Source organism: Simochromis diagramma, unplaced genomic scaffold (assembly GCF_900408965.1).
Source record: "Simochromis diagramma unplaced genomic scaffold, fSimDia1.1 OVJJ01000361.1, whole genome shotgun sequence".
Classification (NCBI taxonomy): Eukaryota; Metazoa; Chordata; class Actinopteri; order Cichliformes; family Cichlidae; genus Simochromis; species Simochromis diagramma.
In genome coordinates this window covers 14,672,141-14,692,117 of record NW_024386860.1, presented here as the reverse complement: position 1 = coordinate 14,692,117, position 19,977 = coordinate 14,672,141, and the positions used below count along the sequence as shown (strand labels likewise).

The window sequence follows — 19,977 nt, the reverse complement described above, 5'->3', positions numbered from 1 at the left end:
TTCTCTGCGTGAGTAGCTTAATGTTGTTCGTGTGTAATTTACGTTGAGTAGGCTAACCACGTTATTAAATTAATGCATGTAAGGTGAACTAGCAAACACCGTCGTAGTTACATGCGGCTTTCTTCTTGTTTGATGGCAGATACTCCCTTCACCCTGACCAAAAAGGTTAAAATGACCAAAGAAAAAGTGGAAAACAGCTAAACATGAGAGGTTTTTGGACAAAGTTTGTGTTTTTTCCATTGATTAAGCACTGCTTCCAGCCAAGAGTGATACCATAAATCCCCTATAGCTGCAGAAAAGGATAACATTGTTATCTTTTCACAAAAAAACAGCTGAACATGAGAGGTTTTTGGACCAATTTTGTGTTCTCCATTCTTTAAGCACCGGTTCGAGCACCGTTTAAGCACCGGCACCATTTCAAAAGTACCGGTTTGGTACTGGCATTGGATAAAACCTAAACGATACCCATCCCTAATCACAACATATATGAATATATAAGGGAAAATGATGGAGCAATTATTTTTAATTATTAAACAGAGTTTCCACCATTGTAAATCAGGCATTCTCTCCAACTGTTTGACTGGCGTGTAGGCTCTATAAAGGGTCACCTTGTAGGCCTTGTAGTGAGTAAATTCCCACTGTACACACTGCTATTGCGCGTCTCATGATTCATCAGTTATTGCAGGACACACTATCACTTATATGTGAAGGGAAATAGAGTTGTGGCTTGGTTTGTATCTATGATTATATGGGAGAGAAAATGGTGTCACCTCCCTATCAGAGGGGATTAAATCAGATAAATTAATTATTTTCAAAGTCAAAAGAAAATTGTTATTTCCATCTGCAGTTACTTAAATTTGTAAGTACGGCTCTGGTATCGCCGTTATTTTGAGTTGTAGAATCTATAACAAGCGTCACTGAAGCTTCTTCTCAGTCCATGTGCTGGGTAAATCACACACTGCTACTAATATGTGTTTTACTAAAAGTAGACCTGATGAATCTTCTCTTGCTGAACTAATCGCTTGATTTATAGAACAAAAAGGTCAGAATTCTTTAAGCAGTGAATGGGAGGCTGTAAGGTGCTTGTACAAGCCCAAGAAAGAATCAGCGTATTAGAAAACCATAATTTGAAACAACTGGCAACAAGAGAGAAGGAACTCGTGACAATAGATACTATACTGATAGAAAAAAGAACTGAGGTGGGGTGCGGGTTGCCAAGTGGCAGAAGCAAAGTAGCTGTGAGGCTAAAGCAGCTTAAATAATGCATCCAGCAGTATATCAGCATTTGATATTCGGATGCACTAAAGTACTTTAGCCAGGATTGTAGCTGCGCTTGACTTTTTGGCCTGTCTGAACTGACACTAGGCTTATTTTCTGCACCCCCCCAGTAATGGATTAAAGGATTGTCCGACTAACAGAACAGCAACTGCTCGATTTTCAGTCCACACACTAATGAATGAATCTAACTTTCTCAACTCTAGTAACAAGCTGTCTCACTTTAGTCTTTTCCTGTTGTTATCTCAGGGTGGTAAATATTACATAAAGTGTGGAACCATCATAAAAGATCAATTAAGTTATTTTATCTTTGTTTCATTTTTCATGTTTGTCGGAGCACATTTGATGTTTGGATTAGGAGCAGGGTCCTATAAGGTTTGATTGAAAAAAAAAAAAAACAGTTTCCAGAACATTAACAGAAAAAAAGGTGGTGGTGATGGTGGTGGAGGGTGGGGGCATTTCTCTGTGTGTACTGTAAGTAGTTTTCAGTAAAATACATTGCAAATAAATAAATGAAAACCAGTGAAACTTCATCTCTTGTCATCTCTCTATGCTGTATGTGTCATATCCTTTTTGATTACTGCTGACGTCTGACTAGTGCTCGTTCCAGCTGACTCTGATTGTCTTTGTTAGGTACTTGTCACTCTTCATACAGTTTCTCTTCAAATCTGCAGTGTACAAGTCTGAGTGTAACACTTTTGGAGAAGCATTTGATTGTTTCTAAGTTTATACTGGATGATAACAACACCCCACATAAAGAGATAGTCTCTGAAAAACAATACAACAAGGAACCATGAAAGGCACGGAAGCTGATTACTAAACACATGATTTCTGATAAGATCTTAACGACACGTCTCCTGCCTAAATCTGTCCTTAGCAAAGCTAATTAGTGATGACCCAGAGAATAAGACAATCCATTACTGTGTATCACATGTATGGGGTTGGAAGAAAGAAAGTCTAATGCATTACGTTAGCATTAAGCTGCTGCTCAACCTGGTTTAACCTGGATTCAGGCACTAATGTCACCAAATTTCTTAACTTCCTTATTTGTGCTACTGATCACCTTTGTGATTGTAACTGTGATATGTGATCAGTGGAAGTTCCGATTATATCTGTGCTCTTCCTGAAATATTGAAAAAGTTTCATATGCTTTGCCTCTTCTTTCTGTTTTGACCAAAAACTCCTGATGCCTTTCCACCCTGTTAATTTTCTTGTGTTTCTTTAGAAACTTGCTTCAGTTAAAGTGTTGATTGCCAGTCTTTATAGCAGAGAATGTGCTGGTTGGTATATGTTAATTGGCAATTGCATTAGAAGAAGCCATCTCGGTGGCAGTGTTTGCCGCAGTAAAGTGCAAAGTCAAAGTAATTTCCGAGTGAAGAGTGAAAGTTGAGGGCAGCATCCAAAACTTTTAAGTGTTCAAGGCTAAGAAAAAGGGCAAAGTTGTGCAGTCAGAGAGCCTTTTTCTGCAGTGCAATACAGCTTGGACCCCTTCCAGTGACTGTGGCATGAGATAAATCAAACTCAAGACTTTGAACAAGATACCGGTTTAATTATTATAATGTAACAAAAAATGTACAATGAAATTACAGATGAAATCTCATTATGTTACTCACAAAAAAAATTATAATTGAATGAATAAATAACCAAGTCGTAAAACTATTTTTGTGGGGGAGTGTGGAGGATGAATTTAATAATTTCATAGCCCAATAAAAGAAACTGCTCTGAAGTCTGGTGCTAGAGCACTGAACACATCTGCGTTGCTTGCCAGATGGCAGCTGAGTGAACAGACTGCGCGGCTGTGGTGGGTATTGTCTTCTTGTATCCTTTGGGCTCTGCAGAGAAACCGCACCTCGCCGATATCACTGATGTGGCTGAATGATTTTAATCACCCGTTGCAAATCTTTCACATACTGGGCCATCCGTATCCCATTCTTTGTGTCTGTGATGGTTCCAGTTAGGATGCGTTCTACTGTTCCTCTGTAAAAGTTGACAAAAACTACTTCCTAAATTTCCTGGAGTAGTTCTCTTCCATTGAAGCTTTCTTCACCAGAGTGGAGATCTGTGAGGAGTATGGCTTTTTAGTTGTCTTTGCATCCTCTTTACTAAATGAAACAACTGTTGTTGTTTTTTTTAACATGACTCTGCTCTGTTCATTACGGAGCCCCGCAGGGGACATGGGAGAAAAAAAAATTAGGACGGACTTTTGCGAGATCTCGCAAAACAAACTCGGGATCTCGCAATACTTTTGCGAGATCTCGCAAAAGTTTTAGCCGCATTCTTCGCAGCTCGAAGCCGACCGGGAGGTCGAGGAACGATGTGCCGGGAAAGCGGTGGTCCTCCCGGCTGTAGTAGGTCTCGACCTCCCGTTAGCTTCGAGCTAGTGGGTGTCAGATCTCCAAAAACGTCGGAGCACTTTTGCAAATATGTGATGTCTTGTAAACCGAGCAGGTATCTGACGTTTACACAACTACATTCACGCCTCAAAATATCTTAAAAGTGTATTTGTAAGTGACCCAGAAAGAGTAATATTACAACTAAGTAGCTGCCGCCATTGTTTTGCGAGATCCCGAGTTTGTTTTGCGAGATCACACAAAAGTCCGTCTTAATTTTTTTTTTCTCCCATGTCCCCTGCGGGGCTCCGTAGTTCATGACTCTGCACTAGTTTTGATTCAACTTCCTGATTTTAACTCACATTATTGGTTGTAATATGGTGGACGATGCTGGTGTTATTTCACCTTAAAGTTCTCTTCATGCCTGCAAGTGCAGTCATGACTGTACAGCATGAACTGGAAGGAACTGAGCACATTGTTAAGGAATAGAGTGGAGGAGGTGTGACTGCCAATTCAAACTGTCTGGATTCTGTTTGGGAGGAAGTTCAATATCCAGTTGCAAAGCACGGTGTCGAATCCTGGAGTGCAGAGTTTGCCAGTCAGCTTCATGGGGGAGTATTGAATACTGAGCTGAAATTGACAAACAGAATTGTTATGTAGGTGTTTTCATTTTCAAGGTTTTTGAAGACAAGTGGACACAGCACCTTCTGTGGTTCTGTTGGTTCTGAATGTAATCTAGTGAGGGGCGAGGCTGGCACAGAAGAACCACCCTCTCAAAGCACTACTTCAGAATGGGGATCAGTGCTGGAGGGCATTCAGACTACACACTACGCACCTTTGGATAATTGTGCCTGTCTTGAAACAGTGACAAAATGATATGCTAAAAATGTTAGTAATAGCGTGTTTTAGTGTATGGCCAGGTTATCAGGCCAAACAGCTTTACTCATATTCATCCTCAGGAGGATTCTTCTCACAGCCTCTGTGGATACTGATAGTGGCAGGTCCTCTGGAGGTAGAGTCGACTTTACAGCTGACTCTTTGTTGAGGAGATCAAAGCGAGGGTAATATGCAGCCCATCTGGCAACGTGGGCTCACACATGGTGGGGGCGCTCCTGCTTTTGTAGCCTGTAATGCTCTGAATCGCCTGCCACGTATCCTTGGTGTTGCTGGTGTTGAGATCTCTCTCCAGTGTCTGCTTTGCCTCCTCGCCCATCGAGTACAAAAGCTTGATCCAGGCTGTTGTGATGGAGCTCAGTCTCTGTGAAGATGTGGGCGCAACAATCTCTTGTATCCTATTGCTAAGCACACCTGAGACATTTTATTTTCCTAGACGTGAGCTGGAAGGAAGTTGGGTAGAGGAATAGCCTTAGGTCAAGCTTTTCTCTTTTTATTGCACTGCTTGACGTAATCTTTGCTTTGGCTGATCTGACTGGCTGCCCTGAGAATACCAAGGGCAGAGATCATCTTAAGGTCTGCTAAACTTAATCCAATCCATGCATTTACTCTGCCATCAGTGTATTTCTGTCAAAACTAATCATGAACGTTTTTCGATGAGCGTCTTTTAGAATTTGTTGATTTTTTTGTGCAATAACTTGAGTGTATTTATTTACCTCATGTAAAATTCTACCTTCACTATGAAAACTCTCTGAGTTGCAAGTCCTTGACATACATAGGAGTGGGTCTAAATTTGGCACAGAGAAATAGAAAAACATATATACAGACTCTTAAAAGCTCAAATCAAATAAGCATTTTGGCTCAGAACCATTTTTCTATACCTAACTTTGAGGATCAATAACATTTGATATACTTAATATTATTTTTTCAGTATTAAAACTGCACCAATGCACCCAAAACGAGAGAGAATAAAACAAAAATGTGGTCAAATTCAGGGGAGCTACTTTGCATCACACATATATACAGGAGATCAGAAAATGTCTTCAGCACCATGGACAGCATGACACTTCAATGATGAGAGGTGGAAACAGCTAGCGGGAAAAATGGGAAAGGCACAACGACTTTTCAGAGCTAGTATGTGGAAAGATTTATACACGGGACTGGGGTTCATGTTATGTGTATTATTAATTGAATTATTTTCATTTATTTTCCACCAAATATCCTGCCACACATTTGTAAGGTTAACAAAAGTCACCAAGGCTTACGCATGTGCGTTTCCTGTGTTTCTAGTACGAACCAAGAAGACGTTTTCCAAGAATGCTTTCTAGCAGGAAAGGTTTCTGCCAGCCCTGAAGGCTAACTTCTTCCATAACCGTGAAAAGCCGTCTCACAATCTGTGGAGAGACTTCTGTTTGACAGCACTCTCAGTATCTGTCACTCCGTTTTTGCCCCCAGGCAGACAGAAACTCAAGCAGTGATGATGCACACACTTTCTCCGAGGTACAACCCATTAAACACAACTGCAAGTCACATCCCTTTTAAGAGGCTGCGAGTTGGAGATGGATGCCAGAAATGTTTCATCCAATAATCCCATTATCTAATGGAAAATCTGGTCTTTCTGATAAATTAAAAACAACAACAACAACAATTGTGTTTGTATGCGCTTTTAAGTCCACACAGTACAGGCCATTTACAAATGTTTATTCTGGCTCTAGATTTCAGGTCTCCTTTTTAGTGTTGTTTGTTATGTTGACAAAACACAGCCTCTGTTCTGCAGCAGGGGCTGTGTTTTGTCAGCTGCAAATACATTTCGATCAGATCCACTATGGTCAAAATATGATTATTTCCATCTTCAGTCATTTACAAAAAGTTCTGCACAGTCTGAGATTTCTCACTGCTGAGTAATCCTGACACTCATTTCATCCATCTGATTTTCTTGCAACCAGACATTAGCCTGAAGTAGGTCGGGTACAGAAGTTATCTTTTTTTATACCCACCATATTTTCTCTTTGCCTAACTGGCTGGTCTGAGAAGAATAGGGACAGCTGGCTGCTATACATAATCCAGTTCCTGCCTTTCCTTTTCAGTTTGAATGTATTTCATCAAATTAATCATAAAAATGCTCTTCAAGAAAAGACAAACAAAAATTAAAAAAAAAAAAACCCTTGGAAAATACAATATTTCTGTTTTGTCCACACTCTTATTACTGGTTTTGTAATTTCTTTTTACATAAATGGTTTATGTCCGACAAACATTAACCACCCTCATTCTGTAAGAGACGCCTGTCAATCAGGCCGCTGCTTACTTGATTTAACATTCAACGTATTTTTCTCCTGCATTGTTTTTGGCACAGCTGATATTTTCACATTTCTCAGTCTGGTCCCATTACAGTATTCCTTTTTACTTTGACCTCTGAAATAGTTACTGGAACAACACCAGTGTATCAAAGACTGTTCTTTAGTACCCAAAAAGATCTTCCTGCATTTTAAATGCATTTCCAGAAACCTCAGGTTTGTACAGCTGAAAAAACCCCAAAGCAAAACAAAGAAACAGTGAGAATTCTCCCAGCCTCGCTCCTCACCTGCCATGCTGCTGTACGGCTTGAAAAACATGTACTCTTCAACTTGAAACTGTTGAAAAGAAGCATGCTGCTGTAGCTGGAGTTCCAATTCATTACCAGTGATGATCCTCCACATAAAATTCAGAACAGTTTGAAAGAAACTTTCATTTTTGCTCACTGTCAAGTTCAAATGGTCTGACGTGGACTTCCAGGAAGTCAAAAACAAGTAAAACAAGTATTCTGGAAGCCCCGTGAGACGACACTGAACTTGAGATCAGGTTGAATCAAGTAAAGATTTCTGATTTTTATAGACCTGTTCTCACCACAACAGATGGTACAGCTTCCACCTCTCGACAGGTGCTACCTGAATCAGTCTCTCAATCTCCCACTCAAAAATAGAAAAGACCCCGATATAGGCTACTTGAGTTCCACCACTTGGTGTAGCAACTCCTCTCCAGCTGAGATTAGGCACTCCACCCCTGATCCAACTGAGAATCATGGCCTCAAACATGATGAGTACTCATTTTCATCCCAGCTGCTTCATAAACAGTTGAAATGTCTTGTCATTGTTTTCCATAATAAAATAAAATGAAATAAAAAAAATAGTAAGGAATTACAGCACCAATAATCCTTTGAGTATATAAAGACTATGAGCATGACAGACCTCCTGTTACATGGGTGTGGATGTGCTTTACTACCTGAAGGGCGTTCATTTTCCTTGCGTTTTTTGTTCTAATGGACTCTTGTTTTAAAGCTTGTTACCACACAGAACTCGGCATAATTCAATTACTAAGTCACAGAAAAACCAATCTCCACTGAAGGTTGAAAATGTCAAACAACTCTTTGGACCTCTTTAAGGTGCCTGTGTGACTTTCATTATTCAAAACCTCAAACAGGCTCACCTGAGGTTAGCAGCAATAACCTCCTTCTGAGAGGGACAGTAGGAGTCCCCTTTCAATATCTTCTTTTCAGTTTCTGCTAGTGACACTATTACATGCTGCTCTTTTGCCCTTGTTGCAAATTACAGTTGATTATACAAAGTTATTGAGCAGTAAAAACAAAGATAATGGAAACAAATTGACTGAAACCTCTTTTTGTCAGAGACTCAGAGCCATTACCCTTGACACATTTGCACCTCCCATTCTCCAAGCCACTGAGCCTGTGTTTATCTGTTGCTCCAGCTCTGCCAGGAGTGTAGATTTAAACTACACACGATAAAAGACTTCCAGGATCTTGACCCCTGTTCTGCAGCTTCACTGACTGGGTCAGCTGCTCCAGCAGCCACCGCTGAACTGGACATTAATCTTCATTTCATCCTGTGTTGTTCTCCATGAATCACATTTCCCTTGTAACATGCTCAACACGCGCCGACCCTTTAAATAATTGATGTTGCCATCCTCTCCTCGGTGATAACTGCGCTTGGGGATTTTCTGGTCCTGAATTATAGCGAGAAACAAAAGGAACTAATTTAACATAAGAGAACACACATTAGGAGACCTTTTGTTTTTATTTTTGCAGGGCCGAAATCAATTTGCCTTGGATTTATTTTCTGCAAAACGCAACAAACGCAGATCAACTCCTTTATCTTCTGTTGTCATGTGAATCAGCCAAGGATAACTGACACCAGACTAGAGATGAAGTTTTTGGCGGATGTTAAAGTAAACGCTTCTGTGTTTTGAATTCGCCTCATGTGGTGTGGTCTTCAGAGCTAACCACAAACATCTTGTCTCTCATCTCCCCCATGATTAAATTGCCTTAAAGTATCAATCCCATTTAATTACTGTCATTATCATCAATGAGAAATTACCAGCGCCCAAAACGGCAGGGTTAATTAGACTTTCAGGGACAGAGATTATTTATTTATCTGTGGATGCCTGCAAAGGGGAGATAGGAATTGGGAGTTAACTTCACGTAGAGTCTGCTCAGCGTCTCGTTATTTCACTTTGCTCCCCACCCACTGCTGTCTCTCTCGTTCATCTCTTGCTTTCTGACTTCTTTGTGTTTTTAATGTCATCGACTTTCAGTCTCAGTTTTGCAATGTACAGTTAACCGTTGACGTCCTTTAAAATAAACAGATACAAATAATTTACTCAATGTCCTGGATACTCCATTACACACCAAAACAAATGCTCGTACATCACTGTTTGACCGAGCATGTAAGATGGGCTTTTTAAAATTTCATTTTCACTGTATTTCTGTGTTCATTAAGCAACAACCCAAAACACAAGGGGTTCTTTAACACATCATTTCACTCATCAAAAGACAAGCAGAGCTCTCGCTGTCGTCTTTTCCTCAAAGTTGCTACAGATTTCACTGATTAGTTTCTTCCTTTTGAATGTGAAAAGTGTCCAAATCAGTCAAATCAGCTGCCATACAGATCCGTTTGAAATGGAAACACACACACCTCCTCTTCTATCTTCGATAGCACATGATTGTGAAATACTGTTCAAAGCGAGTGGATTTTAGGTCTGAGAACTTAGCAATTTTCATCACAACACAGCACTCCAGGAGTTGATTTCACAGTTATATACAGCTACAAATCAGAGAGGCAGGAAATAAGCAATCAGTGTTCTGTAGCAGGATTTAAATGGCTATACGCTGGTTAAACTCCAACATAAACAAGTGCTCAAAGAAAGCAGAAATCTAGCTTACTTCTTGGGTGGCACCTGGCCCACATTCACTCGGACACAGATGACCTTGCGAGTCTGCATTCCCATGGAGCAGGGAACCTCGCCGTCACTGTTGGGCTGGACCCCCACAGAAGTGTTGAAGGAGGAGGTGGAGGGGTCTTCAGTGCAAGGGCCCCAGGGCCCCGTCTGCCAGTGGTAAACTGTGCAGGGGTGTTCGTTACAGTTCCGAACCTCCTGAAGGGCGCTGCTGTTCGGGCAGAGGGCGCCACCTGAGAATACCAAAACACAGTGAGTGTTCTCATGTGAGGAGGTAAAACAGGAGTAGTCATTCCTGTACTCTGTTTTCACAGCTGATTAAAACACATTGTGTAATGCTAATTAAGAGAATCACCCAGCACTGTTATATTCACTGTTTTCAGTGTAAAAGTTCAGGTAAAACTACTTTACATGGATTAGGCTGCACAGCACCAAATAGCAGACTGACAATGTTTAACATTAGAATTACCAGCCTCAGATCGATATTTGCATACACTCTCAAGCATGAGACAGTCATGGAGTTGTTTCCTCTCTGTAGGTATTTTCTAGGATAAATCTGGTCGGGTGATGATGGAGTAAAAAAAAAAAAAAAGGATCAGTTTGGTTAAAAAATGAAAGGTGAAAAGTTCTTTTTTAAGCCTGTTACAAAACACTTTACACCTCACATGTAACCGCTGACAGTAAAAAAAAAAAAAAAAAAAAGGTTTTGTTAGTGACGGAAAGTTTTATTCTTGTGGGACCAAACAATATAAAACTTCTAACCCAGTCTCTCATTCAATGTCAGTTTAATATCTATATCTATATATCTAGATCTAGATATCTAGATATCTAAACAGCCTCTAATACCTTGTGACAACCTAATAATCAAAAATCTTTTTCTTGCACCTCGGAGGTGAGAATTGTTGAATAAAAAGCTAGAAGAGAAACTGTAAATGAGCCAGTTTCAAGTCTCAAGAAAGGTGCAAGAATTTGTTTCCCCCGAGGCTAAACGCTGAAGCTTATGTTGGTTGATTTATATGCATCTGCCTTATTTCAGGCACTGCACTTATGGCTCAAAATATCACTGCACTCTTTTTTTTTTTTTTTGCTTGCTTTTCCACCCAATTTTCATTAAAACAGAATAATGCATAATATAGATGTATCTGGCATTTTGTTTTTACTGACAGCATGATCAGTTCTCTTCTCTTGCTGCCTTTGGGTATCAGGGGTTTACTTTAAAGAGGGAGCCTAAACTTTTTATTTTGATTTTACTTTTTCCAAAAAGCCTCCAAAGATAGCCCTGGAAAATTTCTAATGTTTGAATGAGACGTGTATGATTTTTATGTAGATGACCAGAAATGAATAATAGTCCTTAAAAACATCTGTTTAGTTATGAGCAACATCTTACAAAATGTGCTTTGGTGAAAGCTACAAGGCTGAAAAGTTACCATGTTTGCTGGCATGTCGTGGAAAAATAGTGATTTTTATAAAAAAAACATGTCTTTAAATTACTACATATCTTGGGTTGCCAATGTTAAAAACAACCATTATTTACCAAAAAAAAAAATACTTGCAGGTCCTACCCTGTTGAATGTTAATGTTACAAACGCTGTTTTGGTCTGGCTTTATCAGGGCTTATTCAGGATTTAGGTTTTAACCTTTGGCAATTTATTATGTCTACAAGAGGAGTTTAAATGTTTGTGCATACTACTGCAAGACATAAGTCCAGCTTTAATGCACTACTTAAGAGCCACCTCCACGGGACAAGACTCAGCAGTTCATCTGCATCTAAAGGACAAAGTCACTCTTTCGAGGATGCCAATGTTCACATTTTGGACAGAGAGGACAGATGGTTTGAAAGAGGAGTGAAAGAAGCCATTTACGTCCACTGTGAGCGACCATCTTTGAACAGAGGCGGTGGTTTACGACACCAACTGTCTGCCATCTATAATCCAGTTTTGAGATCCCTTCCCAGACGCCTTATCACATGATAGGGTGGGGCCAGGTTTCACAATGAGCTCACCCGAAACCTTGGCTGAATGTGACCCACACCCGCTTTCACACCTTGGCTCATGTGATTAGGTAGATGATCATCAGGGGGTCCTTTGTCCCCCTTTGGGGGGAAACTCCCACTGGGTATATTTAAATCTGGGACTCCCCACCAATTGACCCTTAGAACTGAAGAAGCTTCTTGGATGAGAGGTGAAACGTCTTCAAGCAACTCAAAGTCCAGACGCTTTTCTTTCCAAGCTCCTTAGTCCACTACTTTAGTGTTTAATACCTTTAACTATTGCCATCGCTATGCCCCCTCTTTGCCCATGTCCCTTTCCTTTCTCTTGTAAGGCAGCAGTCAGTCAGTTGTTGGGTCGATGGGCTGAGAGAGCCATCTCTGTTTCAGAGTAATTGTAGACACTTAGGGCTTTCAGGAAAGATTGAGGGGCATTGCAGCACTGCGAATTCTTCACACCTGTATTTCTCTGCCAGAGTTGAAAGAAAGCCAGCTCCTAAATGAGTAGCGGTGTACACACAGTCGGGTCTGAATCACAGACTGCCAACTCTGACAAATCCCAGCCTAATAGCCACTGAGCATGACTTCCTTTCTGCTGACTGCGCCATGCCACCTTAGCTGACTAACAATGGGGCAATGCTAAACTCGACACTGGCCTGACATGGTATCGCAAATGAGCCTCAGCTGTGGCTGAACAGTGACCTAGAAAATGTTGTTTTGCTGGACAACGGGGGAAATGTGAGGCAGTTTAAAGGAAACACATCTCACATGATGCAGTGACAAATAATGGTGCATATACAGTTTGGTCCATAAATTGCTAGACAAAGACAAAGTTTTGGCTCTGCACACCAACACAGCGGTTTATAATTCGAGTAATATGTGATTTAAGTGCAGACTTTTAGCTTTAATTCAAGGGATTTAGCAAAAACATTGCTGTTAATTGTTTACAGAATCACCACATATGTACAATCAGACTATGTAGAACAATGTCTGTAATCCCTGTAATACTTGTGATTTAATCACATATTGATTAATTTAAAATCCAGTATTGTGGTGTAGAGAGGCAAAACCATCTTTTCCCAAAGATTTATGAACCTAACTGAATGTGGGACATGTCGTTACTGGGTATTTATTAGACAGGTAGAGTCAAATGTTGTTTTTTCATCATTTTTTGTGTATTTTCTGACACCTTTCCATCAGTTATTTAAATGCACTCATGTTTGCAAGACAAACTATAATTTGCTGGAGAAACTGCCACTTAGCATGCACCTTGAATGTGATTCAACTGATGACTATAAAACAGTAAGAGCCACTTGGGCTTTCCACAGTCCCACCATAATCACCACAGAATTAAATGTAAGCAGTTATGCTAAATAGGTCATTAATTAAGCTTATTAAAATTAGCACAGAATTCTATGCAAACATTGGTGGATGCATATTATTAGAGCCCTGTGTCCTAAGGTTTGAGCAGTTCTTTAGTTCCAACCATTTTTTTCTCAATATTTCATTAATATGTAACACATGGGTTAAAAAAAAAATCTGCCAAGGAGCAAATTCTAATCAGATAATCTGCTCCGGGGGGGAAACTTGTGATGGAGAGAAAGCTTCCAGATTTCTGGTATTATTGTGTGTTCATAAAACTGTGTCACAGTACAGTAGGGGTTTAAAGCTAATCTAAACTACAACTCTGCAACTACAGTTTATCCAGTCTGCCTAGAGTCAAATATTTACCATAAAGTTCTGGAAACTTCGGCACCTGTGAAAGACCTTTGATAAATACAGATGTCAGAAATGTTAATGTGGCAGGTGAGGTCTGCACTAGATGAGCTAATACTACAGCAGAACAACTGAAAACTGCTAACAGAGTCCAGCCATTTCACACATGGCTAACAAGGCTTGACTGAATTACAACTGGCTGAATAAATTCAAAATCAATTATAAGCTACCCTAAAGCTGTTATGGTAATGTACACATTTTTTAAAGCTCAAAACAAACTAACAATTTTAATTTTTCTGCATGTAGACACATAGCTAGAGGGATACAAGAGCTACCATCAAAATGTGTTTTCAAATGTTACCCTCCATCACAGTGATCCACGCCACAACCATTGCAGTGACTGTGAGGAAAACACACACCCAGATAAAACATTCAGAGACGTGACAAAAAGGACGGCAAAAAAACACGGAGGACGCTCTTAGAAATTTAAAACCAGAGAGAGAATAAGCATATGCAGAGAAATGATCTTAGAACGAGATAAAAAAGTGAGTGTCAGGCGAGGAGACAGACCAACAGAAATAATCACCAGGACAGATAAGCAGACTGTTTGAGATAAGGACAAATGCACATGCAGAGAACTGTGAAATCCAGACATTCGAAGAGTGACAGCAAAGGACGACTTGAAAGGCTGTGACTAAGCCAATATTCAGGCCTCATCTCCATATATTTCCATATACCATGGACAGTCGACTGTTGGCGGGTCCAGACTCACCTTCCCCAGCGTTGTAGGCCAGAATAGAGCGGGTCCTCATTTGCTTGCCCTCAATGGTCTTGCTTGAGCATGTCTGAGAGCAAGTGGACCAGGACGTCCAGTCACTGAGCACACAGTCTCTTGAGCAAGGCACCTCACAGGGCACAGGTTCTGGAGTTGGGTTAGACGTGCAGAGATTTCTTTCCACCTTCTCTCCTGAAGCAAAACAGAACACACAACAGGGTCAAAAGCCCATAAATGGCCGCTTGTCGTGAAGCTGGGGTGATCACTTGGTAACCCCAAAAAAATAGGATAATAGTGTTTTAATCTGCTTATAATAATCACTGATCATAAAATTACTCTTCTTATAAAGTTACAGAGTTATACTTGGCTGATCTTTCCTTCAAGGCTTTTTGCTTGTGCACATCTGGACCACTTTCAGCGTTACAGGTCAATTCAGAGTATATGCACTTCTGCAGTGGGTATCTATCTAACTATACACACAGGCTGAGTCACCTTGATTGCACCTAGTAGGGGTATTCTGTAATAAGATAACATTAGAGTCATTTTCACTCTAATGGGAATCACAAGACATTTCTATTTGCCAGATCTGATCTATGATTTGATCTATTTGATCATACAGAAACCAGCTGAACAAGTGCTTTAAATAAATTCCAGATGTTATTGGCAATTACAATACATTCAAAACTTCCATTTGTGTGTTTCTAAGTCCCAATGGTCATTTTGTATTGCGAGAGGTCTCGGGTTCAAATACCGGACGAGCCCCCACTTGTGACGTTCCCCTAAAAGGGGTCTAGGCGATGAGGGGGAAGTAACAAAATGTGTCCGGGTCAGAAAAAGGAGAAAGAGGCAAAATGGTTAAATTAAAGAGTTTTATTAAAGTTTCTATTAGTACTAACTAAAAGAGACGGACAAGCTGCTATCACCATTTAAAGAAACAAAACTCAAACGTTGGTCAATTAAACTGAGAAGTAAACCAGAGAAGGATAAATTGCCAAACACACTCCTCTCCACCAAGTAGGAGCAGAACACACACAGCTCACTAGCTACAAACACACAGCTCAGTAGCTGTAACCATTCACATGGGACTCTGGCCCAGAGCTCACCTTTCCCCGGGCTTAAATACCTTTAATTGCTGATGTGAGTCAGCTGTACAAAAAGAAAAAGGTGGTTACCTAAGGCAGGACAGCTGGTAGGACACGCCCACACAGGCAACTTCAGGAGGAGGCCCTGTTAGGGCCGTAACAGTATTCATTTCAACAAAAGTTGTCTGCTGAAAGGTGTAACAGGTGGTTCAGTTTATTCGATATGTCTTTCTCAGTATAGTGGAATACTCAGAATCTACCATCTGAAAATTTCAACATTTTTAAGGATAAATTTATGACAGGTTCTGCATGCAAACAGTTGTTCACCAAAATGACTCATTATTTCACCTTCATATTACACATGAAACCATAACATTACAGCTATATAATAATAATAATGGATTGGATTTATATAGCGCTTTTCAAGGCACCCAAAGCGCTTTACAATGCCACTATTCATTCACTCTCACATTCACACACTGGTGGATATCCCCATTAGTATTACCTATGTTTAATTTCAGTTCTCAAGCAGCACCGTCCTGCTTGAGTTAATAAAGGGCAAACATTCCCAGTTTATCTTACCATCAACATCCCAATTAAATCCTGGTGCTTTGCAGTATATACAGTAATTAAACACCTGTGTTGGCCATTTTATCAAAGAAAATGTCTAAAAGTGAATATATAAAGTGACTCAAAACAAGAACATTAAAAACTGATTAAAGTTTAAATAGAGAAATATAAACCAGATAAAGACCTGAAACACAAACACAAGTAATTTTCTGATTTTGCTCTAAAAGTCTGCTTATCATTGTTGAAAAAAAATCGGAAAACATTCATTGCAAGAATTTCATTGTTACCCGTCACATTTCAGCACAGAGGCGGAGGGAAGAGCTGAGAAAGTGAACAGATGTGTGTCTTAATTGATGGCACAATGTCAAGCACACGGCCCACTTTAGATTTTTGAGTCACGCTTGTTCTCTTAAGTGGCAGCATAAACTTGGTTTTGTTTAATTGTTTTTGTGTATACAAAAGGTAATGCGAAGACAAGAAAAGACAAAAGATTTTAAACAGGAAAAGCCCGGAGAGCAGATTGAATCAAATACTGTACATAAGTAGCTTAAAATGTCACAGTTACTGTACTTTACTCATACATTCAAGTCTTATGCATGATCTATTTTGCTGTATGTCTATTCATACATACAGTAGATTCTACTGAGCCTCAATTAAGATATGCTTATTAAACACAATGTATTATTAACAATCACATTTTTGGTTTCAAAAATTTGTGGCTTGTCCCACATATAAGGTCTGCCGTTTTTGGGGCCCAATGTCAGCCTTCAGAGGGATAACTGTGTAGAATTTTACTTTTGTTTTACCTCATAATAATCTAATCTTTCAATCTAACCTACGCAAAAAGACAACTTTGTATTGTAAAACTATGTTAAGTATTAGACTGCGCTGGTTGTGGACACACTCTGTACTACTGCAGTTAGAAAGATAAATAGAGGAGCTCTCCCAGCTCTCTCACTGAATGCTGCTGAGGCTGATTGAGACAGGCAGTAGCTGAGATTATGATTGCAGCCATGCGGTGACATAGCGATCACTGTGGCTGCAGCCACAGCTTTGCTTTGGGTGTTATGATTATGGTTATGAAACATTAGTTTATAATGGTTGGGCGTGCGCAAATTATTAATACGACTGTGCTGCTTGAGAACTGAAATTAAACTTTTTTTTTTCTAAACTCCTGTGAACTAATGGCAATAAATCTGTCATATCTGATAAAAAGCACACAGGTTGCAACAGTTAAAGAGGGACTATTATTCTTTTCACTGTTTCATCTAATGGATAAAATATTACTAATGTGGATTCTTAAATTAAACTTAGCCAAAGGTCAAATAATAAATGGACGCATCTGCAACTACTGTGATCGACTTGTTCAAGGCCAATGTTTATACTCAGTTTTTGAATTTATCAGTGAGAGAAGCATCACATCATCTCATCGACTCATTATCGGGAATAATAGTCACAGTATCAATATAAAAACTCACAAATGCCAACAAATTCCTGTAGGGAGATTATGGAAGCTATCAACATGAATGATGGAAAATGTATAAAGACCTCAAAAAAGTTGAGCAATAAATATAGTTGCATAAAGTTACACTGCAGAAGTCTAAACCACCAAACAGACTGCATATAACAGATGGACAAAGCCACAAAGCTTGAAGCTACAATGTTAGCACTTTGGTAACCGGTATAAATGGAGCCAGAAGTGATCATGTTCGTACAAGAGGGTGAAGTTAGAAGCAAATTCTAGTAAGCTTGAATCTGTAGTGTACGGGTGCAATCCACAAGTCCAAGAATTTCCCTCACCAAAAATTAAAAACATTTTAAAACAATGGCAAAATAATTTAAATGCTTTGTAACATGAGAGTCATCGGGGTGTATGCTGTTCAAACCTTCTGTTAACGAGGGGCTGCTTATCAGAAGACAGATGACCCAAAGAGAGGGAGGGGGAAATGTGCTAAAATGGTTGTTATAGCAATTCTTATAATAATGACACTAATAGTAACAACAACATTTTAAATGTAGATGTGTCACATCAGCATATCTTCTTTCTGCAGAGAATTTCCCTAATGTGGCAGTGGATTATAACTAAACTAATGTTCCTTATACTGACATGACAGATGATTATGACTCTTTTAAATTGATTAGCTGTAAAATATTCATACTGATGCACTCTTGACTGTGGCTCGTCTCCAAACAAAGTGGCACTGAACATGGAAACTGCAAATTCACATGGAATTCCCACATTTTTACACAACTATTCATGGTTTATTGATGAGCTGCTGGTATCACGCTTAAGTGGATTAAAATAACCCACACATTTGTCTGGTTTGCTTCATGTGTTGCCATGAACCAGGCGGAGAATATTTTCCTCTTTCGGCAGCGCACACACACAAGCAAATGTAAACCTTTCAATGAGTGAATTGAAAATTCAAGCAAAAGAGAGGCTTCACAAGTCAGACTGGGCCTGACTCTGCATTAAGATGTCACTTTGACAGATACGCAGTGAACCAATCATGACTGAACTAAGAAGGCATGAAAATAAGAAGTGACAAGGGACCCCAGCAGTTTTCAGACTCGCACAGAGGAAACATGAATGAACAGAACACCCACTATGAGAGGAACACCTCCATGCTCAGTATGCAGAGAAGAAACAGCTCCCTGTCTAAGTGGGCAGGCAGTCAGCATGGGGAATATCAATAGCCAGTTTCAATAACATTTGTATCGACCTTCGTCTGTTGTCTGGGGCCTGGCTGTGTGGCCTTTTCTTTTATGGCTGGGACACACTCCGAGAAAAAATACAGCCAGCATTGCAGTGAAAAATCTCTGAGGCGAAAAGCAGAGCAAAAATCCAAACAGAACAAATCAATTTTCATCAGATGAGGGAGTGAATGTGAGCGGGGATCAATCAACCAAAGTCATGGTGTGAAAGAACAGCGCAGAGTTTCTGCTGTACTCCGGCCGTACAGGGGAGAGTTCCCAGCAGCCCAGCTTCACTGAGCACCTGCAGCTGATGCATGAAGTGAGATTTGTGGGAGACGTTAGAAGGACAAATCAACTTCTCTAGTGTGGAAAACATGAACAAAGTCACTGCACTGCATCATAAATTCAAGATTTACTGAGTAGATTTGCAACTGAATGAGATTCCCAGAACAACATCACAGTATAACTTTACATGCTGACTAAATAAACGTGCCATGTCATTTGATGCACAGCTCACAGCAGCTCAAACCCCCCCCCCTCCAACTCAATAGTGTGTTGTGACTTATTTTGTCATACATATGTCTGATAGCTGAAGGCAAGAGGAACTCAACAAAGTATCTATGCTCGGTCACCCTTAATATTAAAGATTTACAGTAATAAAGAGAAGCAGTAAAAATCAGGGAGTAGCAAAGGGCACAAGATACTCTAAGACTCGGGGCTCGAGGATTGATTTGATTTAAAGCGAGTAAGGTTTAATTGTGCGTGCAGAGAGGAAAATGTAATGAGAGAGACAGCAGGAGAGAGGTAGCAACGCTGAACCGAGGAAGCGTTAAAGTAGAAGAGCTTTAACAGGGAGAGGGGGGAAGGGGAGCCAAGGGAGAGCATTCCTCACAAAGACGAATGGCAACTGGGAGTCATGTTGTGGAAATCTCCTCACGTACAGCGCTGTGCTGCAAGAGTTGCAGGGTCGGTGGGCAGGTGACCTTGAAAATATAGGATTTTTCATGCAAGGTCAGACCAGCAATTTCTTTTTATTGCAAATCAAGGTGGGTCGAAAACGCAGCAAAATGCAAGGATGCGCAGGGAGCAAGCATCAATGTCAGCCAACAAACACTGTCTGTAAGCAAGAGTATGGTTAGTTTTTAACAAATGACTCAGCTCATTTTGAAAATGTGGGGCACATTAGGATTAAACATTCCTCGCTCACCGTTGCTGTTGACACATTGGACCTGCACAATTTGGGTGCCGGAGCCACACTGCTTCCCGTCATCAGGAATGCACGGACTCAGACTGATCAGCTGCCAGTCATAACAAGTGGGCTCGTCACATGGCACCGCCTCCACAAGGTGTGGACAGTTTCCAGGACCTCCCGTTGGCTCGTTTGTAATCTGTCGTTTCCTCAGTTTGAAACCTGCGGTGCAAAGA

At 40.2% G+C, this 19,977-nt stretch overlaps 1 protein-coding gene across 1 annotated transcript in view; it reads right to left on the bottom strand.

The window, feature by feature from the left end:
* The window catches only part of LOC120732854 (thrombospondin type-1 domain-containing protein 7A), a 204,628-nt gene that overhangs the window by 79,956 nt on the left and 104,695 nt on the right, over positions 1-19,977 (bottom strand). The window contains exons 8-10 of the mRNA XM_040030719.1: positions 19,760-19,963; positions 14,201-14,395; positions 9,712-9,958 (exon numbers count right to left, since the gene is read on the bottom strand). Of these exons, the coding sequence (XP_039886653.1) occupies positions 9,712-9,958; positions 14,201-14,395; positions 19,760-19,963 (646 nt within the window). The remainder of the gene's footprint in view (positions 1-9,711; positions 9,959-14,200; positions 14,396-19,759; positions 19,964-19,977) is intronic.